A 22,698-nucleotide genomic window follows, 5' to 3' on the forward strand; every position below is an offset into this window, starting at 1 on the left:
AAAGGGAGGGAGCAAAAAACAACCAGAGGGGTAGTGAAACATTAATACCCTTGACTTTTTCTTGAGAAGGAAATCACTTAATACCTCTGCATAAGTTTGGGTTAATTAGCCCTATGGTTGAGTGAAGAATTTAGAACACCTCAGCAAACTGCACATGTTCTCCTAAGTATGATCCATACCCCCATCATCTAACTGGGCAAATGACCAGGAAAAGTAATGTAGAAAAAAAATTCAAAATATTCTTATTTCTGATCTCCATAGGAGTTTATTAAAGGAACAGAAACATAAACCAAACTAGTTTGAATTATATCAACTCCTCAAATGCCATTTTCAATGTCACTCTCAAGGGCTATTTTCTAGTAGGAGACAGATACTATGTAAATTTCCATGAAAATTAGCATTGATATAGCATTCTATACTTTTAAAATGCTCGTGCCATCAATTACTAATTAGCATAACATTTGAGAGCCATCCTAAGCTTTAATTATAAAGAAATTCCTTTCTAGTAAGGTTTTCTTCATATAGAGAAAGTTATTCCTTCACTACCCTCTAGGTCCCAACCATGTCAGAACAAACTTGTTCAACCCTTCTAAATCTCCCAATTTTAAATTTTGTCACTTGCCACATTGTTTAGTCTCTCCAAGAGAAAAATAGTATACTCGGTATTATAAAAATGAAGACTTAATCTGAAATCTGGGAAGTTTGAAGTGTACTCTATGGAGTGCTTTACACGCCCAAAGCTTGCACTGTTTATTCAACTAACATTTATTTGTTGCCTACACACATGTCAGGCCTCAAGTCTCCATCTTTCCCTCATTGGGGTTAAAGCCTAAAAGTAGAAACATGCATTACAGTGCGGTGATGCTCAGAGACAGGGAAGCCCTGGAGGGTGAAAGGGAATGGGGAGGAGCAGATGGCTCAGCTTGGAGGGAGGTGGGAGAGGCCTCCTGGGGAAACTTTGATGAGAACTTTGGAATGTCTCTTCTCTGCTGCCATTTGAGTTCCATATTATTTTTTTAACCGATCCTATTTCTAGACCAGTGCTATTAATTTCTTAATTATACTTAAATCAAATTTAAATTGATACATTCTTATCTTTGCCCCAAGTATTACTAATCATAAAATGTGTTTGATGTACTAGTTACTTTATCCTAATACATAATAAAATAATACATTCAAATAAAAAATTCAGCAAGTTGCCAAAAAAGGGTAAAGCAAGGAAGGGACAGGAAGAATTTGTTGACTTGTAGGAGCATCATTCAGTGTGAAGAATAGAACATAGTTAACGCTGGAGTCAGGAAAAACTGTTAGGATGTCCATTTGCAATCATTCAAGAGAAATGATAAAGGCCTAAGTTAGAGGAGTAGAGGTAGGGAGGGAAAAGGAGAACCATTTCCAGAAATGTTAAAACACACATGTACAAGTGCAGACCGATTTGATTTTGAAGGTTGAAGGAGGAGAAGGAAGTCAAAGTTAGCTTTAGGTTTCTTTGGGGAGCAAACATAGGATAGTCAGATCATTTGCTGAGATAAAACTTAATGGAAGAAGAACATGGAGGGCCAGGTGGGGGTGGGACATCCATTTCATTTTGGATACATGGATTTTGAGGTATTCCATGAATATCCAAGAGGAAATGTGAAGTTTGCTGTTGAATATTTGCGCCTGGAACTCAGGAAAAACAATGCGTGGTCCATCTGCATATCGGTGATGAATGCAGCCGCAGAAGCAGAAGCAATCAATGCAGCAAGAGGGAAGAAAGTGAAAACCAGGGAAGAGGAAGAGAAAGAAGAGAAGAAGCCAATGTTTAAGGGAAAGATAGTGTATTCAAAATCAGCAAAAGAGACTGAGAAAGTGTGGCCAGAGACAGAAGGGAAATATAGAGTGAAATCAAGGGACTAGACAGTTCCAAGGAAAAGAAAAAAGCAGTACACAGTGTTCAAAGCTGAAGAAGGGTCATGTGATGCAGGTCTAAGATATTCCCACCGAGTTCCATACCTGGAAGTCCTCCGGGACTTCGACAAGGTCGTTTCAGTGGAGTCAGGGCAGGGCCAGGCTGCTGCGGTTGGAGGACTGCACGGAGGTAGGAACAGTGGTGCATAAACCCGAACATGGAGAAAAGGGCAGGCATTGGGTGGGGGGCACCTGCCAGAGGGCATCTAGGATGGATAGTGCCAAGTTCTTTTTCCTTTCCCCTCATTGACTTGAGTGTATTTACACGTTGAGGGGAGAGAGCCATTTAAAAGGCAAAGGGTAAATGTAAAGGTAAGAGAGAAAAAAACTTGAATGAAATTCCTGAGAACGTGGGACCAGGTGTCTCAGGGGGAAGAGAGCCTTGGAAGAGAATCAGAGACACCCTCCTTCTGAGGCTGAAGGAAAGGAGGTGGAGATGCATGGAGATACGGAAACTGTACTGGGATGGAGCACTGTGATGGCAGAGTCCCAGGCTGATAACCTCTAGTTTTGTTTGTTATGTTCAGTAAGTAAGAGACATGATCTTATGAAGAGAAAAGATGCTGGTTAGGAGACACAGAGTGTGAGTATAGCTGTGAGTATTTGGAATACATTTTCCTGTGTGTGACAGAGGAGGAAGTTAGTAGAATGACCAAGCATGAGAAAGGGATAGAAGGACATGAGCTAAAAAAATATAGATAAAATATAGTGTGGGAAGAAGGTGGGCACAGAAATAATAGGTCATGGCCAAGGTTCATGCTGAACAGCCTGCTGGAAACAACAGAAATAGAACTTTGCATCTTAACTCACACCAGTTCTCATGACATTGATTTAAAAAGCAGGTGCAATTGAGATGTCCACTTTTAAAACAGACACGGAGTCACAGAAGTAAGGGAACTTACTCACTAATAAGGATAATGAATATACTGTGTCTGGCTACTCCAGGCAAGGCAGGAACCGCTCTGTCAGAAGACAACACATCTCTAGCCGGTCATGGTGGCCCACACCTGTAATCCCAGCACTTGGGGAGGCCAAGGTGGGAGGATGGCTTGAGCCCAAGAGTTCGAGACCAGCCTGGGCAACATAACAAGACTATCTCTACAACAAAGAAAAAAAAAAGTCCTAGTACCCTTCAGAACATACATGTGGATTTGTGAACATAGATGTGGAGACGAGGGCTTCTGAAAGCCCTTATGATTCTGGGGATCCCATGATCAGTATTTTTAACAACTAGCTTTTCTGTTTGGAACTGAAAAAAATAGAAAAGCTACTGGCTAAAAATGCTGACCATGGGATCCCTCAGAATTATAAGGGCTTTCTGAAAGATTACTATTTATTCTTTTATTTATATCTTTATTCCTCTTCAGTGTCTTTTTTTTTCTTTTTTTTTTTTTTTTGAGACGGAGTCTCACTCTGTCGCTCAGGCTGGAGTGCAGTGATGTGATCTCCGCTCACTGCAACCTCCGCCTCCTGGGTTCAAACAATTCTTCCTCAGCCTCCCGAGTAGCTGGGATTACAGGCTTGTGCCATGAAGCCCGGCTAATTTTTATATTTTTAGTAGAGATGGGGTTTTACCATGTTGCTCAGGCTGGTCTTGAACTCTTGTCCTTGTGATCCGCTTACCTTAGCCTCCCAAAGTGCTGGGATTAGAGGCATGAGCCACCATGTATGCCTTTTTTTTTTTTTTTTTTTTTTTTTTTTTTTTTTTTGAGGCGGGGTCTCACTCTACCGCCTGGCTGGAGTGCAGTGGTGGATCATAGCTCACTGATCACAGCTCACTGCAGCGTGGAACTCCTGGGCTCCAATGATCCTCCCACCTCAGCCTCCCAAAGTGCTGAGATTACAAGTGTGAATCACCACACCCAGCCTTTCTTCACCTCTTAAAGAACATCCTCCCCAAATTCTAGCATTCCTAGAATAGAAATACATAAAGCCACAACTAGACGAAATAGATAAAATTCTACTTCTCTCCTGTCACAAGGTTGGATATGCATAGAATTTCCTTGAAAATGCTAATCCTGCCAAGGTTATGTATCAGGGATAAAAATAAAACCTGTAGCACAAGATTCTATGTTTCAGAGCAAATGTTTAGATTTTATGTGTTTAGATGGGCACAACTATATTATATGTATCAGATGAACGCTTGTGAAAGTTTAAACACATTGAATTGCAGACCTAACTTGAGTAGCTCTTAGAACAGAGATGGAAAACACAGATGGGGAATCATTGGTGTCACCAGCTGAACAATTCCAATACAAACTGGAGCCAGCAAGAGTTAGCGCACAACCATACAAACGAACCAGCTGCATTCCCAAAGACAATCTGTAATGTATGATTAAAACTTTTCTTTCATCAGAAAATCACAGACCTACGTTTGTAATTTAGAAGCAAAAATAAATCCAGTCTGGACTAGTGGCACTGACAGGTCAAACACAAATAGTGCGCACTGGGGTAAACTAAGGCCACAGTTCTAGTGGATGTCATTTACTAACAGTTTATTATGAGGTGGGCACCTGCACCAGACACTTTTAATATATTATCTAAGTGAATTCTCACAGCTCTCAGGGAGGTTATTATTATCCTCATTTAACTGAAAAAAAAAAAAAAAAAAAAAAAAAGATGAGATAAAAAGAAAAGGCTGGGCACAGTGGCTCATGCCTATTATCCCAGCACTTTGGGAGGCCAAGGCAGGCGGATCACCTGAGGTCAGGAGTTCAACACCAGCCTGGCCAACATGGTGAAACCCCATCTCTACCAAATATACAAAAATTAGCCGGGCATGGTGGCGGGCACCTGTAATCCCAGCTACTCAGGAGGCTGAGGCAGGAGAATCGCTTGAAACCGGGAGCTGGAGGTTGTAGTGAGCCAATATCGCACCATTGCACGCCAGCCTGGGCAACAGGAGTGAAACTCCGTCTCAAAAACCAACAACAACAAAAACCACTGAGGCTCAGAGAAAGTGCCGGCCTATGGTTATACCATACAGTAATGACAAGTTTGGAATTTTAGCACCAGGTCTCAGCCACAAAAGTACCTGTTCCTAGTTACTATGCTAATTACTCTGCAAATTATCACTAAAAAGCATAATGTGGTCAAACAAACACAGGATGAAAAGTTCCTGACTTGCTGCCAAATATTTTAGTGTGCTGTAAAGAAAGGTGGAAGAAAGAATCCCTTGCAATATGGCAGCGTATAGGACAAAGGCAGCAGCCCTCAGGCAATCAAGCATGAGCCCAAGTGGCATTCACTTTGAGAAGGTGTGAAATGAAAGCACATATTGGAAAAGCATGCCTGGGTGACTGTCAGGGCACCCTGACTTCCATCTGAGCCACTACCAGAGCGAAGCCAATACAAAGCAGCTTCATAAGTCCCCTGTCCAGAGGATTCCACATTCATAACCATGAGGACCGTCCTTCACTTGAACAACAAAATACCCTCTGAAATGTTCAGCTTCCTTAACGATGACAACATTTTAGACAGTGGAAATGAAAGCCAGAATAATAGAACGTTTACTCGAGGGAAACTATCAAATTATACTTACTAAGGCTTACATTAAATTAGCACATACAGGCATACGTACTTGTAGAAACAATTACAAAGCAGTAAAACCTAGGTAAAAACCAAAAACAAAACCTCAATAGGCTATCCCCACTGATTTGGAGTAAGCTGTTCAACAATCACCTTGTAAAATGCAGAAGTTGGAAACTAGGGCAGCCTGCATTAACTTAAAAAATTACACATTCTCTTGTGCTCAGATTTAGGAATATATTTTCCCCTTCAAGGATTTTGTTAAGCCTAATCCATGAATGTGAAAATAAAAATATGGGCCATCAATGATGAATGAGTGCAGCTTTCTTGAATCTAAATCAGCAATGGCAAAGATCACATTTAGAATTCAACAGAAAGAATTCAGCAGCTCCCTGTCCTTTTTAAAATAATGTAGCTAAAGGAACACCAGAACTCAACAATTTAAAAATACAATGTTATTAACAAGAGTGAAAGCGTTTGAGTCTTATTTCAATTAAGATTTTGACTTTAATGCATAAAATTTCGTCACAAGTAAGACCAATTAAAAGTCTAGCATTTGTTTGATGCTTTGTAGGATCATAACCCAAATGACCTAAAGATGCCCAGCCAAGGCTCATTAAGTCCCTGTGGCTATTGGTTATTCACTAATATGGGTAAGGCTCTGTCTAATTGGCTTACTTACTTGCCATATAGTGCTAATGAGGGAAAGTTGGGGTCACTTTTAAACTGGGTGTCTGAGACAGTCATCCAGCAAATGTATGACTGTAGTCACAAAGGGAGCAGATGAGTGGATGTAGAGGGCTGAACACTGTCACTGGGACCAAGAGTCCACTCCAGGAGCATGCTTTGTATTGCCTTTACAGACAAAAAGGAACAGAAAGGAAACAATGTGGATAAAAAGATATGGAAATCGAGAAATTTAATTTTAAAATCTCATGGGGAGAAAATCTGAAGATCTATTTCTCTATATGATTTGAATGTCCCTCAAGATTCATCTGTTTAAACTTAATCCCCACTGTGGCAGTATTAAGAGGTGGGGTCTTTGGGAAGTGACTGAGTCACGAATGTATTGGTGTCTTGTAGCAGGGGCTGAAAGGAACCAGCTTAGACTCTTCTTTGCCCTTCTGTCTTATCCGCCACGTGAGGACACAGCGTTTGTTCCCTCTGGGGGACGCAGTAACAAGGCGCCATCTTGGAAGCAGAGAGCAGCTCTCAGCAGACACTGAACCTGCTGGTGCCTCGATCTTAAACTTCCAGCCCCCAGAACTGTGAGAGAGTAAGTGTCTGTTCTTTATAAATTGCCCAGTCTCAGTTATTTTATTATAGCAGCACAAATAAACTATCATCTATCTATTAATATCTATCTTTCTGTGTATCTGTCATCTATCTCTTTCTTTCTGTGTATCTGTCATCTACCTACCTATCTTCTTTCTTTTCTCTTTCCATCTATTTATCTGTCTCTATCCACCTATTATCTATCTTTCTTTCTTTTATCCATATCTACCTACCTACCTATCTATCATCTATCTATATCTATGTACCTGCTATCTATCTATCTATCTATCTATCTATCTATCTATCTATCTATCTATCTATCTATCTATCTATCTATCTATCTATCTGTTTATCAATATCTTTCTATGTATCTGTCATCTAACTATCTACCTACCTGTCTGCCTACCTACTATCTATCTGAAGAATCCAAAAGGAAAGAAAATTCTTGACACATTAATACTCTGGCAAAACGAAACGAAACCTCATAAAAAAGTTTTGTTATCAGCTCCTTAAAGTTATCACAAAACATCTATAGGTGGCACAGACTAAGCTCTATGTTTAATCACTTGTAGGTTTGTGTGCAGGAGAGAAGGGAGGGGGAGGAAAATACATGTTTGATTCGAACACACTGAAAACTTGCAACACCAGCTGAGCAGGACTGTGTTAACACCCCAAGCCCACGGTGTGCTGGACCATCAGGAGAAAGAGACACAGCATGGAGGTCCCCAAGCTCTAGGATGAATTTCTTTCTCTGGTTGTATAACTGGACTGATGACTGGCAATAAGGAGTGGTCTATCACACAACATGGTGATAATAGTTAATAACAATATACGAGATTGTATTCTTGAAAATTGCTAAGGAAGTAGATTTCAAGTGCTCTCACCACAAAAAGTAAGCATATGAAATAATGCGTATGTTAATTAGCTCAATGTAGCTAATGTATACAGATTTCAAAATATGTTGCACATGATCAATATATGTAAGTTTGACTTTTCAGATAAAATCAATTTAAAAGATTAAATTTTTTTTTTAAAGACCAAACAGCACCTAGTGAGAGAGTTTAGCCTATAAGTGAAATCGTCATTTGTATGGTCACTCTCTCTTAGCAGATAATGTCAGTAGGAGCAATTGCCTGAGCCTTTTCATGCCTGTCACGTTTACCACTGAATGTTTGCTATCCCTCTTCTTTTTAGAACCAAGCTCTCATGACTAGCCCCTCTTTTTTCATTTGGGTTGCAATTCATCATGCTGCATAGCTAGGAATGTGATTTCTGTTATCTTTCTTGTCTACCCCAGGAGACTGTCTCTTCTCCAGTGTATTTCAGGTTTCTGGTTTCATTGTATTGTTTTCCTATAGAAATTGCATATAAAAACCGATTTGAATAATTTCCTTCCTGTTTCAGGTCATAGAGCAGTTTTTGCTTATTTCTATTTTTGGGTGGGCACACTTCCTATTGCTGAATGCTCTAGCCATCAAGGGGGTCTGTAAAGACCCCACATTTCTTAAAAACCAGCACAGTCTGAATTATCCGAATTTCCATCCACTGAGTGTGGTCACTGCACTACAAAGAAGGTCTGTTACAAGAGGTTTGATTGAGAATCTACCTCTCTCAGTGTGGGATGAGGAACGGTCATTTTAATTTAATTAATGTATTAAAGTTTAAAGTTTCTAAGTTGAATTTTTTAGTTTATTACTAAATATTTTAAAATAACACTTATTACTGTAAGTCATTGATTCTAAAACATTTAGCCTTCACTTTTTAACATCCCTGACGTTGCAATGCATCTTTATGATTGCTACAGACCAGGTGGCAAGTTGTGACAAAGTTGTCACTGAATTGTTCCTGGTGGCATGACAGAGCTCTTGAAGATTCCCAATATTTGGTCAACAAACCATTTAAGGACCCTTTGAGGAACGAATACAAGATGTGGTTATTGTCTGAATATCTTGCCTTGACATATTCTGGTATGCTTCAAAAACAAGCAGGATGGAATTCTGATTAGAAACAAAGAGACAACAGTAATGCGTTCTGTTTCTTAAAGCTACATAGCACCATGGACATTCTTGGTGGTACAGAGACAACACTGAGTGGAAAGCATGGGCAACAACCGCTGTTGCAAAAAGTGATTCAGAAACATTGGACTCTGTGTGTCGATGTTTTAGGAATTTCTTGATCACTTTGGTCTTCTCTACCAAACTCTGAACTCTTTGAAGTTAGGGGAAGGCTCATGTCTTAGTCAACTTCCTCTCTTTAAAGCCCAACTTGTTGGCACATGACAGATAGTCAAGGAATAATTGTTGGATTAAACATTCATGAACAATGGAGAAAAAGTAGATGGTAAGACCAACCAGGGTAAAGAGATGAAGGTAAAAGGGAAAATACTATGTGTAAGGCTTAAAAATGGACTTGGTCAGGCATGGTGGCACATGCCTGTAGTCCCAGCTACTGGGGAGGCTGAGATGGAAGCATCACTGGAGTGCAGGAGTTCAAAGGTGCAGTGAGCTACTACAGTGCCATTGTACTACAGCCTGGGCAACAGAGCAAGACATCATCTCTCTCTCAACAACAACAACAACAACAACAACAACAAATTAAAAAAAAGGATGAAAAAGAGCTTGTAAATTGTCAAGGGAAATACATAAGGGTATTTCAGGCACAGGGAAAAGCATATTTTGAGAAACACGGCCCTGAAAAAGTAGGTTGTGTTTGGGAATCACAAATAGCTTTCAGATACTTGAAAAGTCAATTACAGCAAATAGTAAGAATGAGACTGAAACAAGAGATTTCAGACCTTGAGGTTTCAAATGCCTTAAAAAAATAAAAAGTGGACTTAACTTCTAGGTCACTGATTCTAAATCTTTTATGACATTTATTTCACTCATCATTTTATCATCTAACCATGAATAAATAAAAGCCCGCTTTTTTTTCCAAAAGGAAATTTATGTTTTCTGACTTTATTTTAATTGTTGCTAGGCTACAGAGGCATTAAATATTGTAGTCATATTATAGACAGCACAATGAATTGTTATGGTTTTGGTAGACAAACAAATAATTCTTAATTTTCACTTTAATTGCAACAGTAACTATAACATACAAGAATGAAAAGTACAGTGGTATCCTTGAGGGATAATATTTTGCTTAGGACTAAAATATACAACCAGAAATAAAAATTGTGTTAGTAATATAAAAATTCAATAACATGACTGTGCTATTACTAGGACCAGCTTTGGTGAGAAGTAGGATATCAAAGGCATTTGCTGGGAGGCATGAGTAGAGAAAACGGGACTTAAGAGAATTGTTGGCCAGGTGGAGTGGCTCACGCCTGTAATCCCAACACTTTGGGAGGCCAAGGTGGGTAGATCATGAGGTCAGGAGTTTGAGACCCGCCTGGTCAATATGGTGAAACCTCATCTCTACTAAAGATACAAAAATTAGCCAGGGGTGGTGGCATGTACCAATAATCCCAGCTACTTGGGAGGCTGAGGCAGAAGAATCACTTGAACCCGGGAGGCGGAGCTTGCAGTGAGCTGAGATCACACCACTGCACTCCAGCCTGGGTGACGGAGCGAGATTCTGTCTCAAAAAAAAAAAAAAAAAAAAAAAGAATTGTCACGATTACTCCTAGTAAGCCAAGTGGTGGCAGCAAGTGGCACATCCCGCAGGAACATGGATTTGAAGAAAGCAGAGGATTTCGATGACAATCTCACATCTCATTTAGCTTGTTTCTGAAGTCTACCAATTAAGATCATGTATCAGACAATGAGAAGCCATTTCACTTATACTCCACTTTCAGCTTTTAGACTCAGTCTGGTCAAGACTTATAAAATGCAAAAACAAAAATGAAAGCTGTATGAAAGCAATAGAAAGCCTTGATATTTATAAAACAAATTTATTAAAATAAATTTTTATAAAGTAACTTTCTAAAAATACCAAATGACTGAAATCATACCAAGTATATTCTATGAATATACATAATGAAAATAACAAAGGACAAATAGAACAATCTCCAAATGTTTGAAAATTAAGATTTACATTTCTAAATAGGCCACAGTACAAAGTAGACTATAGTAGAAATCAGAAAACCTTTTGGACAGAAAAATAATTTAGACATTTATGTCATATTAAAAATAGAGAGATGCAGCTAAAGCAGTAGTAAGAGGAAATATTGTAGCTTTGTTATAGGCATGAGGTAAAAGATTCAATATTGTCAATGCCAATTTTCACCAAGTTTGTCTACAGAGTCAGTGTAATTCTAATACGATTTCAGTAGTTTTATGATAAGATGGTTCCAAAATTTATTTCAAAACCTGAAGGTCCAAGAATAAGGCAGTTCTAAAAGTGAAGAACAAAGATGAAAGTTACACCATCTGTAACACATATTACAAAGGCAAGATAAACAGTACGGCATTTGTCCTGGAATAAATAAGTAGACTAAGAAAATACAGTAAAGTGGGCCGGGCGCGGTGGCTCAAGCCTGTAATCCCAGCACTTTGGGAGGCCGAGACGGGCGGATCACGAGGTCAGGAGATCGAGACCATCCTGGCTAACACAGTGAAAACCCGTCTGTACTAAAAAATACAAAAAAACTAGCCAGGCGAGCTGGCGGGCGCCTGTAGTCCCAGCTACTCGGGAGGCTGAGGCAGGAGAATGGCGTAAACCTGGGAGGCGGAGCTTGCAGTGAGCTGAGATCCGGCCACTGCACTCCAGCCTGGGCGACAGAGCGAGACTCCGTCTCAAAAAAAAAAAAAAAAAAAAAAAAAGAAAAGAAAATACAGTAAAGAATTCAAAGACAGAACTAAAACATAGTCACCTAATTTTTAACAACGATGCCTTGAACATGCTGTGAAGAAGTTTTTTTTAAACAAATGACCCCCCATTTGTATAAAAATTAACCTTTACTGCTACTTCATACCATAAACAAAAATAAAGTCCAAACTTAACACAGACTTAAGCCTGAACAGCAAAATAATATAGTATCTAGAACAGAACAAACAAGAAAATCTCCATGACCTTGTAATGATAAATAGTTTTTATACAGGATGCAGTAAGCATCAACAATAAAGGAGTAATTAACAAATCAGATTTCATTAAAACTAAGAATTTCCATTTATGTAAAGACATCACTGGAAGAGTGAAGAAGCAAGCCTCAAATGGATGAAGATATTTGAAATACATATATCCAACAAAGGATTAAAATCTATCCTAATCATCAATAAGAATGGACCAATAAAAGCAAGCAACAATAACACTGGGCAAAATACTTGCAGAGGCACCTTCTCCAAGAGAATATGGAAATGGTCAATAAGCATATGAGAAGATGCTCAATATAATTAGCCATCAGAGAAATGAAAATTAAAGATACAACATGATACCTATCCACCAGAATGGCTAAAATAAAAAGAACAAGGTGCCACATTTTGCAAGGATGTGGAGCAAACAACATTAACATAGCGTTTGTGAGAGTGTAAATTGTTACAACCATTTAGAAAACTGACTGACCAATATCTATTGAAATTGAACATATATATAGCCTATTACATCAGCAATCCCAATCCTAAGTATATACTCAACAGAAATGTATATGTGTAGACATCCGAAAGACATGTACAAGAATGCTCATAGCAGCACTATATATAATAACCCAAACTGGGAAAAACCCAAACATCTACTATCAGTAGAACAGATCCATTGTATTATATTCATACAATGGAATACTATACAATAATGTAAAATAAACCACTGTTATATCCAACATGTATTGGTCTTATAAACATAAAACTGAGCCAAGGAATCCAGACACAGAATTCTGTGATTCTATTTATATAAAGCTCAAAGAAAGATAAAGATAATCTATGGTAGAGGTCGAAATAGCGGTTCCCTCTGCGGAGGGCATTGACTGCAAGGGGGATTGAGAAGGCTTTCTGAGATGTCTGCAATGTTCTACATCTTGATCTGTGAAGGTGTTATGTGGATGTGTTTACTTTGTGAAATTCATTGAGCTATATATTTAATACTCGTGCCTTTTATTGCATGCATGATATTCCTTAGGCATCCGCACATCTGCATGCAATTTGGGTGAACGTGTAAGTTGATAATAACCATGTGGTCGAAGATCTCTTTGGCAGCTGTGTGGAAGATCAGATGGTGAAAGAGGAAAGGTGACAAAGGCTTGAGCAAAGTATTAACAGACCTGAAATAAGGCAGGTGGGTGAGGAGGAAATGTGGTATCTAGAAGAAAGACAGAGTGCGTAGAGTCTATAGACCGTGGCTCCTTAGATGTGGCGTATGAGAGCGTGGAGTTGAGTTTCTAACGTGAGTGACTAAGCAGATGGACATTTAGGTATAGGGACAGATGCTGTGTTGGTGCAGGGAGGGAAAGAAAGCACGTGAGCTGAGTCAACACGTTGCATTTGAGATGTTTATATGAGGGATACAGGCGGAGATGGTTAGGAAGTGAAATTAAGAAAACTGATTAGTAAAACCCATTTTGAATTTACAGAGACTCTGGTGTAAAATCAAATCCCTCCCTGGGGGCAAGGAGGACTTCATGAGGGCTAGGTTTCAAAAGCACCTCACCTCCAAGCCACAGTGTGAGACCTTGAAGAGATGGTTTCTGACTTCCGAGTCAAGGAGAGAGGCAAAGCGTGGGGAGCAAAAGGAACAGGAATGACCCGCACGCCACCCATCGGGGGACCTTGGCCAGCTGTCTCACTTCTCCAGCCTGCCTGGCCTTTTCTGGGCCTACTGACACCTGCACTAAATCTTTACCATTTATTGGGAAGCCATGCTTTTATTCTTTTTCACAACATATTTGATTAGTTTCTACATTCAGTACCTCTTGCAGCTGAAATTGCTCATGGCTCATTTTATATTTACCTATTTTTTTTTTTTTGTGGGATATTTCTGGAAAAAACTTTCTAGAATTTTGCTAAAAGACTAGAATCCCTCCCCGCAAAAAAAGATAACCCTTAAGCAAAATATTCATTCACAGATTTAAAATAGTCTCATAAAATTATTTCTAAAATGCACTGTTATTTAATATATATCTACCAAAGGACAAGAGTAGAGAAATACAATAACTGTATTTTAAAGATTTATATATGTTCTACATACAGCATACACATCATGTGCATTACTAAGAGCCAGAGAGGCCTACTATCGGTACCTAGAAAATAGCTATGAGAAAATAGGGTCCTGCTTATTGCTTTACTCCTATGAAGGAAAATAATTTGTTTTCGTATTTTGATAAGAAGTCTTATTATATATCAACAGAACCTAAGTTGTTGTAGTATCTACATATGCTTGGAAATTCAAACACTTCTTTTTCTGTGAGATGCAATTACTATAATGAAATTTTAATGTATAGTTCACAATAGAAACATAAACCAGGCCTTTATTTGTGCATTTGTCAATTGCTATTTACAGTAGTAAATATTCAGCAACTCCTAAGAAAATCTGTTAGGCTTTCTAATATCCCCCAGTTTTAACTTTGGGTTGAGTTTACAAGATTTAGCATGGGCTATGGCAAGAAAGAGAGCTGTGCATGTCTCGGGCTCCCTCCTTCTCTTCCTAACACATTGGCTTTTTATCCTGTTGGGATAATCAAATGCAAAGAGATGCTAGTAAACTCCATATGGAAAATCATCTGCAAATACAGGACCCTTGGTTAACCAAAAGTAATCATTTTCTCAGAAAAAAAAAGTGTTGTCTAACAAATTATCAGATCGTGAGAATCCAATTTTACATTTTTAAAAAACAGGAAAAGTAAGAATACATTTCTAAGCCACATTGATTGTTATCTGTCAATCCACTGAACTAGGCACTTACAAGTTTTTCAAACACATTCTGCTGTACCCAGGTAGCACAGCACAGCTTTTCAAACATACGACTATCTCATGTTTTATTTTCCTGTGCGTAGAAAACTTGTGCATGGTGATAGGTACATGTGCGTAGCCAAGCTTATGTCTTCTATATGTCTATGACTTTCAATATGCTTTATCACTTCCAATTTTTCTTCTCCAGGAGGAAGGACCACTGGGGCTCACTTATTTGATTCCTGTTCTGTTCCATTTTTAGAAGGAATTGCCACTTAAAAATGTGGGGAAGATGACAAGCAAAAAATGCACAATATGTTTAAATAGCACAAACATGAGCTGTAACGCCATCAGGCAGAACATGAATGACTCACTGAGGTCAGTGCCCTGTCCTCTTCTAGGGACACCCGGCAGCTTGAACATTTTCACTGGCTCAAACATGCCTTTCAGAGGCTTACACTTGGGATAATAAATTCCATGTAACAATTTTTACAAAACAGTAAAAACTATTTGGACGTGAGAGCTCAATTCGGTTGAGATTACCGCAAAATAAAGTTATTTTGGAATTATTTTCGGTCTTCATGAGATTGTGAGAAAAATTGCAAAGTGGCTATATAAATGGTGTTCTCCTGTGGAATTGTCTTAAAACTCATGAATCAGGCAATGTTTCATAGACTCCAGGATCTGACTATATTATTTTTAAAAATATAGCATGAAAAGAATTTTCATTTGGCAGGCAAGAGAAAAGTAGAGATCCAGTGTGTATTCTGATGAGAAGTGGTTCTTCTCTGTAATCACACCGTTGAAATGTTCAGAAAGGGAAAGATTCTTCTTTCTAGTTTATCATCATTTATTGGCCAGTAGATTATTTTGCTTACACTAATATGCAACAGTTTTTTTTTAATCCCAATATATTAATTAGTTCCTCCACTTAAAACTTTAATCGAGCTGTTTTTCAAAGGAGATGCAAATGTACTATGTACTAAGTGAAATGTACTAATTATAAAAATATTATGTATTATTTTAAGGGAAATTAAAAGTAACAGAAAACCCAGCGGTAGAGTAGCATATCAACCTTGGTCTTACCCTTTAATTTCAAGGCTTCTAATACCTTTGAATCAGCTGTTACATCACTCACTAGCTTGATTTCAATATTTTGTGAAGTCAGTTGGAGCAACTTTTCAAAAAGACGTTGACCCTGGAAAAAATATTCAGAGACAAAGAAAGTCAGAAAACCTAAATATTTACCAATTTAGACAGGTAAAAATAAACTCATAGAAATTAATCTACTCATTCAAATGTTAAAAAGGCAAGCATTTCAACAATTGGTATTCAGATTTATGAAATTCTTTCAAAAGAGTTTCTGTCAATAGAGTAGTAGCATGAACACAGGTTGCAGTTTTTGGGGGGTATTGTGCAATTAAACAATTATTGCAATAATAATTCCATTGCTATAATGCAAATCTACCCTTTTCTGCTTTTTGGATCTGTAGTTATCTACACACAAAGAAGCAGCAAAGATTAAGCAGTTGTGTTTTGGCCCAAAGAGACTTAGATTCCAGCTGGTTTTCCAATTTACAAGCTGTTTCTTAATCTCACTAATCTCCAGTTTCTTCCTTTGCAAAATGCAGATAATATTAATATTTACTTCAAAAGGTTTTTGTGAGATTAAAGAATAGTAAGTAAGCATTCTTTAAGTATTAGCTGTTAAGAGGGAAATTATGGTTACTAATCAGTGATTTACCTGAATTCATGTTGTTTAAATGTATTTTAATGAATCAACTAATGTTCTACCTAAAAATAACTGAAATAAAAAACAAAATCAAAACTAAAAGTTTGTCAGCCAGGCATGGTGGTTCATGTCTCTAATCCCAGGACTTTGGGAGGCGAGGCAGCTGGATCACTTGAGGCCAAGAGTCTTAAGACCAGTCCAGCCTGGCCAACCTGATGAAACCCTGTCTCCACTAAAAATACAAAAATTAGCTGGGCATGGTGGTGTGCGCTTATAGTCCTAGCTACTTGGGAGGCTGAGGCAGGAGAATTGCTTGAACCTGGGAGGCAGAGTTTACAGTGAGCCAAGGTTGCACCAGAGCACTCCAGCCTGGGCGAAAGAGCGAGACTACATCTCAACAAACAAACAAACAAACAAAAGTTTTCCTTATAAGATTTTCAAAAGCATATAATTTTTAGAGTAAGTTTTAATCTCAGGCAGACTGAATAACAGTAGGTCCACAGTCATTGCATTATCTCAGGTCACTGGATTGCACCATTATCCTCTTTATCATCCTTTGTATGTTTTAATAGACTCCCGTCTGTCTCCTTATCATAAAAGGAAAATGGTCTTCTTGTATTGATTTTTTAGATTTTTGCTGTTCGATCACAAACTCAAATGCCTTCAGGAGCTAAACAGAGAATAAAGCTTTGGTCTTAATGGGCCCACAGCGGCAAGGTCTTACCTTATTCTGGTAAGAAGGGACTGTGGATAATGATACGGAATGGCTTTGGTGACTGGGAAGAGAGAATGATAGAAATGTGGAGGCAGAGTGGTGATTCCTGCAATTCGGCCTTAGAAAAGAGAGAAGCCACCCGGGCACGGAGGCTCACACCTGTAATCCTAGCACTTTGGGAGGCAAAGGCGGGTAGAACACCTGAGGTCAGGAGTTTGAGACCAGCCTGGTCAACATGGGGAAACCCAGTCTCTACTAAAAATACAAAAATTAGCTGGGCATGGTGGTGGGCGCCTGTAATCCCAGCTACTCTGGAGGCTGAGGCAGGAGAATTGCTGGAACCTGGGAGGTGGAGGTTACAGTGAGCTGAGATTGTGCCACTGCACTCCAGCCTGGGTGACAGAGTGAGACTCCATCAAAACAAAAAAACAAGAAAAAAAAACAGAGAAAAGAGGAAGGGAAGGGGAGGGGAAGGGGAAGGGGAAGGGGAGGGGAAGGGGAAGGGAGGGGAAGGGGAAGGGAGGGGAAGGGGAGGGGAAGGGGAGGGGAAGGGGAGGGGAGGGGAAGGGGAAGGGGAGGGGAGGGGAAGGGGAGGGGAAGGGGAGGGGAGGGGAGGGGAAGGGGAAGGGGAGGGAGGGGAAGGGGAGGGGAAGGGGAAGGGGAAGGGAGGGGAGGGGAAGGGGAAGGGGAGGGGAGGGGAAGGGGAGGGGGAGGGGAGGGGGAGGGGAGGGGGGAGGGGGAGGGGAGGGGGAGGGGAGGGGGAGGGGGAGGGGAGGGGGAGGGGAGGGGGAGGGGAGGGGAGGGGAGGGGGAGGGGAGGGGAGGGAGGGGAAGGGGAGGGGAGGGGAGGGGAGGGGGAGGGGAGGGGAGGGGGAGGGGAGGGGAGGGAGGGGAGGGGAGGGGGAAGGGAGGGGGAGGGAGGGGGAGGGGAGGGGAAGGGAGGGGGAGGGGAGGGGAGGGGGAGGGGGAAGGGGAAGGGGAAGGGGAAAGGGAAGGGGAGGAGGAGGGAAGGGAAGGGGAAGGGGAGAGGAGGGGGAGGGGAAGGGGAAGGGGAAGGGAAGGGGAGGGGAAGGGGAGGGGAAGGGGAGGGGGAAGGGGAGGAGGAGGGGAAGGGGAAGGGGAGGAGGAGGGGGAGGGGAAGGGGAGGAGGAGGGGAGGGGAAGGGAAGGGAAGGGGAAGGGGAAGGGAAGGGGAGGGGAAGGGGGAGGGGAAGGGGAGGGGAGGGGAAGGGGAGGGGAAGGGGAGGGGGAGGGAAGGGGAAGGGAGGGAAGGGGAAGGGGGAGGGGAAGGGGAAGGGGAGGGGAAGGGGAAGGGGAGGGGAAGGGGAAGGGGAGGAGGAGGGGGAGGGGAAGGGGAAGGGGAAGGGAAGGGGAGGGGAGGGGGAGGAGGAGGGGAAGGGGAAGGGGAAAGGCAAGGGGAGGGGAAGGGGGAGGGGAAGGGGGAGGGGAAGGGGAGGGGAAGGGGAAGGGAAGGGAAGAAGAGGCTGAAGATCAAGACTCTGAAGCTTGGGGTGTTAGGAGGAAGAAGCTGGTGTTCTTGTGCTGCGGTGACAGCTGACAGCAGGCAGGAGTATCTGGCATATCCAGCTGTGCTCTAGCCTGGCGTTGGCTGGCATAGCCATTGTTCCATAACCCCTGGGTGTTGGAGGACAGAGTGGAAGTTGCACTGTTGCACCTGTGCCATGCATGGAGGCTTCCATTTAGTTTAAGTAAGTGTAGAAATAAAAGTTGCTCAAAGTGGAACTCATCAAAAGCGATTAAATTTCTCTGTACTCCAAAAGCCTGGAGGAAGCCTCACCACAAACCAGGTATTCTGGTGTGGTATGTTGAGTGCATCAGACGGTTATTAACTTCTTATTTAAAAAAGAGGCAGAGGCTGAGCTTATCCTTGTAATCCCAGTGCTTTGGGAGGCCAAGGTGGAAGAATCACTTGAGCCAAGGAGTTCGAGACCAGCCTGGGAAATATCGGGAGACCTTGTCTCTACAAAAAGTTAAAAGAAAATAGCCAGGCATGATGGTGCACGTCTGTAGTCCCTGCTACTCAGGAGGATGAGGTTGTGCTTGAGCCTGGGAGTTTGAGGATGCAGTGAGCCATGATTGTGCCACTGCACTCCAGCCTGGGCAACACAGCTGGACCCCATCTCCAAAAAAAAAAAAAAAAAAAAAAAGAGGCAAGAGGGGAGAGGGAGGGTGAGAGAGAGAGAGAGAGAGAGAGAGAGACAGAAACAACTAGACAGACAGAGAAGGACAGGAAAGAAAAACAAGCCGGTGCTGATTTGCTGATTTCAGTGTCTATGTAAATTTTAAATTTACTGTGTAGAGGTAGGGGCCTGGATGGTGAGAGGCTCAGGCACAGGATGTGAGGGAGAATCCACATCAAAGCGCTTTGTGGTTCTTGGATAGAGTTGACACCAACAATACTTCCTTGTCAGTTTTGGCACTCCTCCAAGGAGTCCATTCTACCCTTACTCCATTGAAGGTTTGGTGATGTGTGCATGGCCCAGATTTCCAGAACTGAGACTCGTGTCATCACGTGTTCATGTAAGTCGTTTGCATTTTTTCCTTTCATACAAATAAACACTCTGTGTGTTCCGTAAGGCCCCATGGTCAGTGGGCTCGTAGTTTTTGGCCAATTCATTTATTTTTCCTGTTAGTTAACGGAATATATTTGGCACGGCTGAAACATTCAAGAGACCATCTAACTTATCTGTATTTCTGGCTGTGCCTTCAATTGATTTCCACTGTGTTATTTTTGTGGGACTTAAAGACAACCAGAACTCTCACACATGAATGAAAATAGAAATTCCAAAATCTACAGATACTGGCAGACTGTCATTGAATAAAGCTTATTTTTACTTTTAGTATGTGCTGATTACTTACACCAAGGAATCCTACAATTTTTAATTATAGTACTCACTGTAATGATCCTGGGCTTGGGGAGAGTTTCTATACTTAGGGTTGAGGTAGAATTTCTATCAAATCTCTCATCTTCCGCATGTTATCTTCCCATACAATAATTTTTGTTAAGACATTCAAAATGTAATCATTTCCAAAGGTATTAAACCCTACTCTATGCAGAGATCTGCAGTAAGGCCTCCTAATGCTTTCTGAGTGACATTCACTCATCTTTTTTAAAATTTAAATTTAAATTTTAATGTTTGAGACAGAGTCTCACTCTGTTGCCCAGGCTGGGGTACAGTGATGTGATCTCGGCTCACTGCAACCTCCGCCTCCTGGGTTCAAGTGATTCTCCTGCCTCAGTCTCCCATGTAGCTGGGACTACAGGCACCTGCCACCACGCCTGACTAATTTTTGTAATTTTAGTAGAGATAGGGCTTCACTATGTTGGCCAGGCTGGTCTTGAACTCCTGATTTCAGGTGATCTGCCTCCCCTTGACCTCCCAAAGTTCTGGGATTACAGGCGTGAGCCACTGTGCCCGGCCTCACTCATCTGTTTTTTTTTTTTTTTTAAATAAGAAATAACGAAAGTGCCTTAGCTGTTAAACATCAGCAATATAAAACCTTGCCCTTTCTAGTAAAGAACATTAGCCAACATTTCAGACTTAGATAAATCATCTCAAAGACCATCAGTGTCTCAGGGACGCTGAGCAGCTTTAGACCAATTTGTAAATGAAGTCGTAAAAGCCTTATGATGGGGAGGCTGAGGCAGGAGAATGGCGTGAACCCGGGAGGCGGAGCTTGCAGTGAGCTGAGATCCAGCCACTGCACTCCAGCCCCGGTGACAGAGTGAGACTCCGTCTCAAAAAAAAAAAAAAAAAAAAAAAAAAAAAAGCCTTATGATGTACAGTAGAGTCATATGCAGGAAGCTGTACCCGCAAAATAGAGACCCAGCTCAGCCCCTTTGTGACTTTAAGAGGATGCTTCATGTAGGAGACCCTTTCAATCCCGTAGGGGAGGAAATAAACCTCTTTATCCGCCCTCCTAGGTTCAATGGCCGGGTCCAGGAATCAAGCTGATGAAAAACTATCAAGAGAGAACCAACATTTTAACTATGTACACACAAAGTTTTAATTACATGCATACAAGGGAATCCTGCAAAGAAACGAGACTCAAGGAGGTGGCCAGATGATTGAGGCTTATATACTGTCTTAGGCTAAGCAAAGGAAAGTGACTTTGGGGCTTCCAGGTGGGGAAGGCAAGTTATAAGAAGGTGAGGAGAGGTATGGTAAATAAGGTTTGTTCTGCCATACAGGTAAGAGCCTCTCAGGTGATGACAGCTGTCTCCAGCAGTCCCTCTCTTCCTTGTACATAGCCATCATTTTTACTGCAGTTAGAGAAAGGTAAGAAACACTCTTCCTGCACTGCTGGTTCTCAGTTCCCTACAGCTCAAGATAATCCATACGCTAAAGGGGTCTATTTTGGGATGGCATCTTCTGGTCCCCTTCAATCCTGAAAGGCTGGTGGGTCATAAATACTGCTTGCTTCTGTTGACCCAAAACACTGGTAGAGAGGATGAAATGCCCAAATACAATGTGAAGGGAATAAGCAAAAACACCAGAGAAACCCAAAGTTATGTTAGAGAAACTTAATTCTGAGGCTCATGTAGACTCTACCGCTGGCTTTCAAGCTTGTTTTAGCAGTCGAACTCTTAGTGCAAATAAAAAGGGAAGCGAAACATCTCCAATCCCTTCCTTCCCTCCGGGACAGAATCCGCAGGGCTCCACAGAACACAGATGGAAAAACCACTGAATTTTACTCCACATCATAATGAGAACCTTCAGGATACTGAGATTTCCTACAAACGGAGAAGGCTGTAGCTGGAAGACCACTTAGATCAATAATAGGCCAATCTCTTCATCTTACAAATGAGGACACAGAGGTACAAGAAAATTGAGTGACGTGCTGATGGCCACATGGCTTGCTAGTGGCAAAGTCAGGCCTAGAACATACATCTCTCCTTCCTGATGCAGCACAGTCCTCCCTGAATGATCATTTTGTTATGTTAAAGTTGGAAAAGGGGTATTTGGAAAGAAAGTTACTCCTCAGTCTCTCCCACTCTTTCCATTCCCAGCTACGGTCGAATAGACTCTCCCAAGCCAAGCAGTGCTGGGGCTGAGGGACACTCAATGACCAGCAGACTCAGGTTCTGGGGAGTCCAGAGGCCTGCAGAACAATTCTTAGCCCTATATGAGTGTTCCAGAGTTGCCTGTTCTCCAACAGGCGGTGCAGGAGCCAAGGCCACCTCCCTAAACCCGAGGCTGGGTATATGAGGGGAGAGGCCTTCTTTGGTTGCCCCAGTGGGGAACTAGTAAACCATTCAATGCTGTATCTCCAGTCTTTACCTTCCTTCACCTGAAGGATGGAAGCCACTAATAACCTGATAAAGTTAAATATCAACACATTTAAAGAGAACCAATAACAAGAAGGAAGATGCTTAACACAATGAGCACCTGGTGATCCAGGCTCCTGGAGAAGATGGAAGTTAGAACTGAAACACAGTATGTGCACTCAAGGATGGTCAAGTGTGTCTGGTACTAATACTCAACGATTACAGAACTAACTCACAGGAGTAATTAAAGAACCATATGGCCATTGTTGTAACCTGAATTAGTGGCCTGAAGATCAAATGCAAGAAATATTTCAAAGTACATATGTGCATGTAATACACACACACACACACACACACACACACACGTAAACATAAGGAGAATTGGGAAAAGGC

The 22,698-nt window shown here is 41.3% G+C and overlaps 1 protein-coding gene across 3 annotated transcripts in view; it reads right to left on the bottom strand.

The window, feature by feature from the left end:
- The window catches only part of PLD5 (phospholipase D family member 5), a 426,876-nt gene that overhangs the window by 160,684 nt on the left and 243,494 nt on the right, over nt 1-22,698 (bottom strand). For all 3 annotated transcript variants that reach the window (XM_010384710.2, XM_010384711.2, XM_010384709.2), the window contains one exon: nt 15,657-15,768. In XM_010384710.2, coding sequence (XP_010383012.1) covers nt 15,657-15,768 — 112 coding nt within the window. The remainder of the gene's footprint in view (nt 1-15,656; nt 15,769-22,698) is intronic.

Source organism: Rhinopithecus roxellana, chromosome 8 (assembly GCF_007565055.1).
Source record: "Rhinopithecus roxellana isolate Shanxi Qingling chromosome 8, ASM756505v1, whole genome shotgun sequence".
NCBI lineage: Eukaryota > Metazoa > Chordata > Mammalia > Primates > Cercopithecidae > Rhinopithecus > Rhinopithecus roxellana.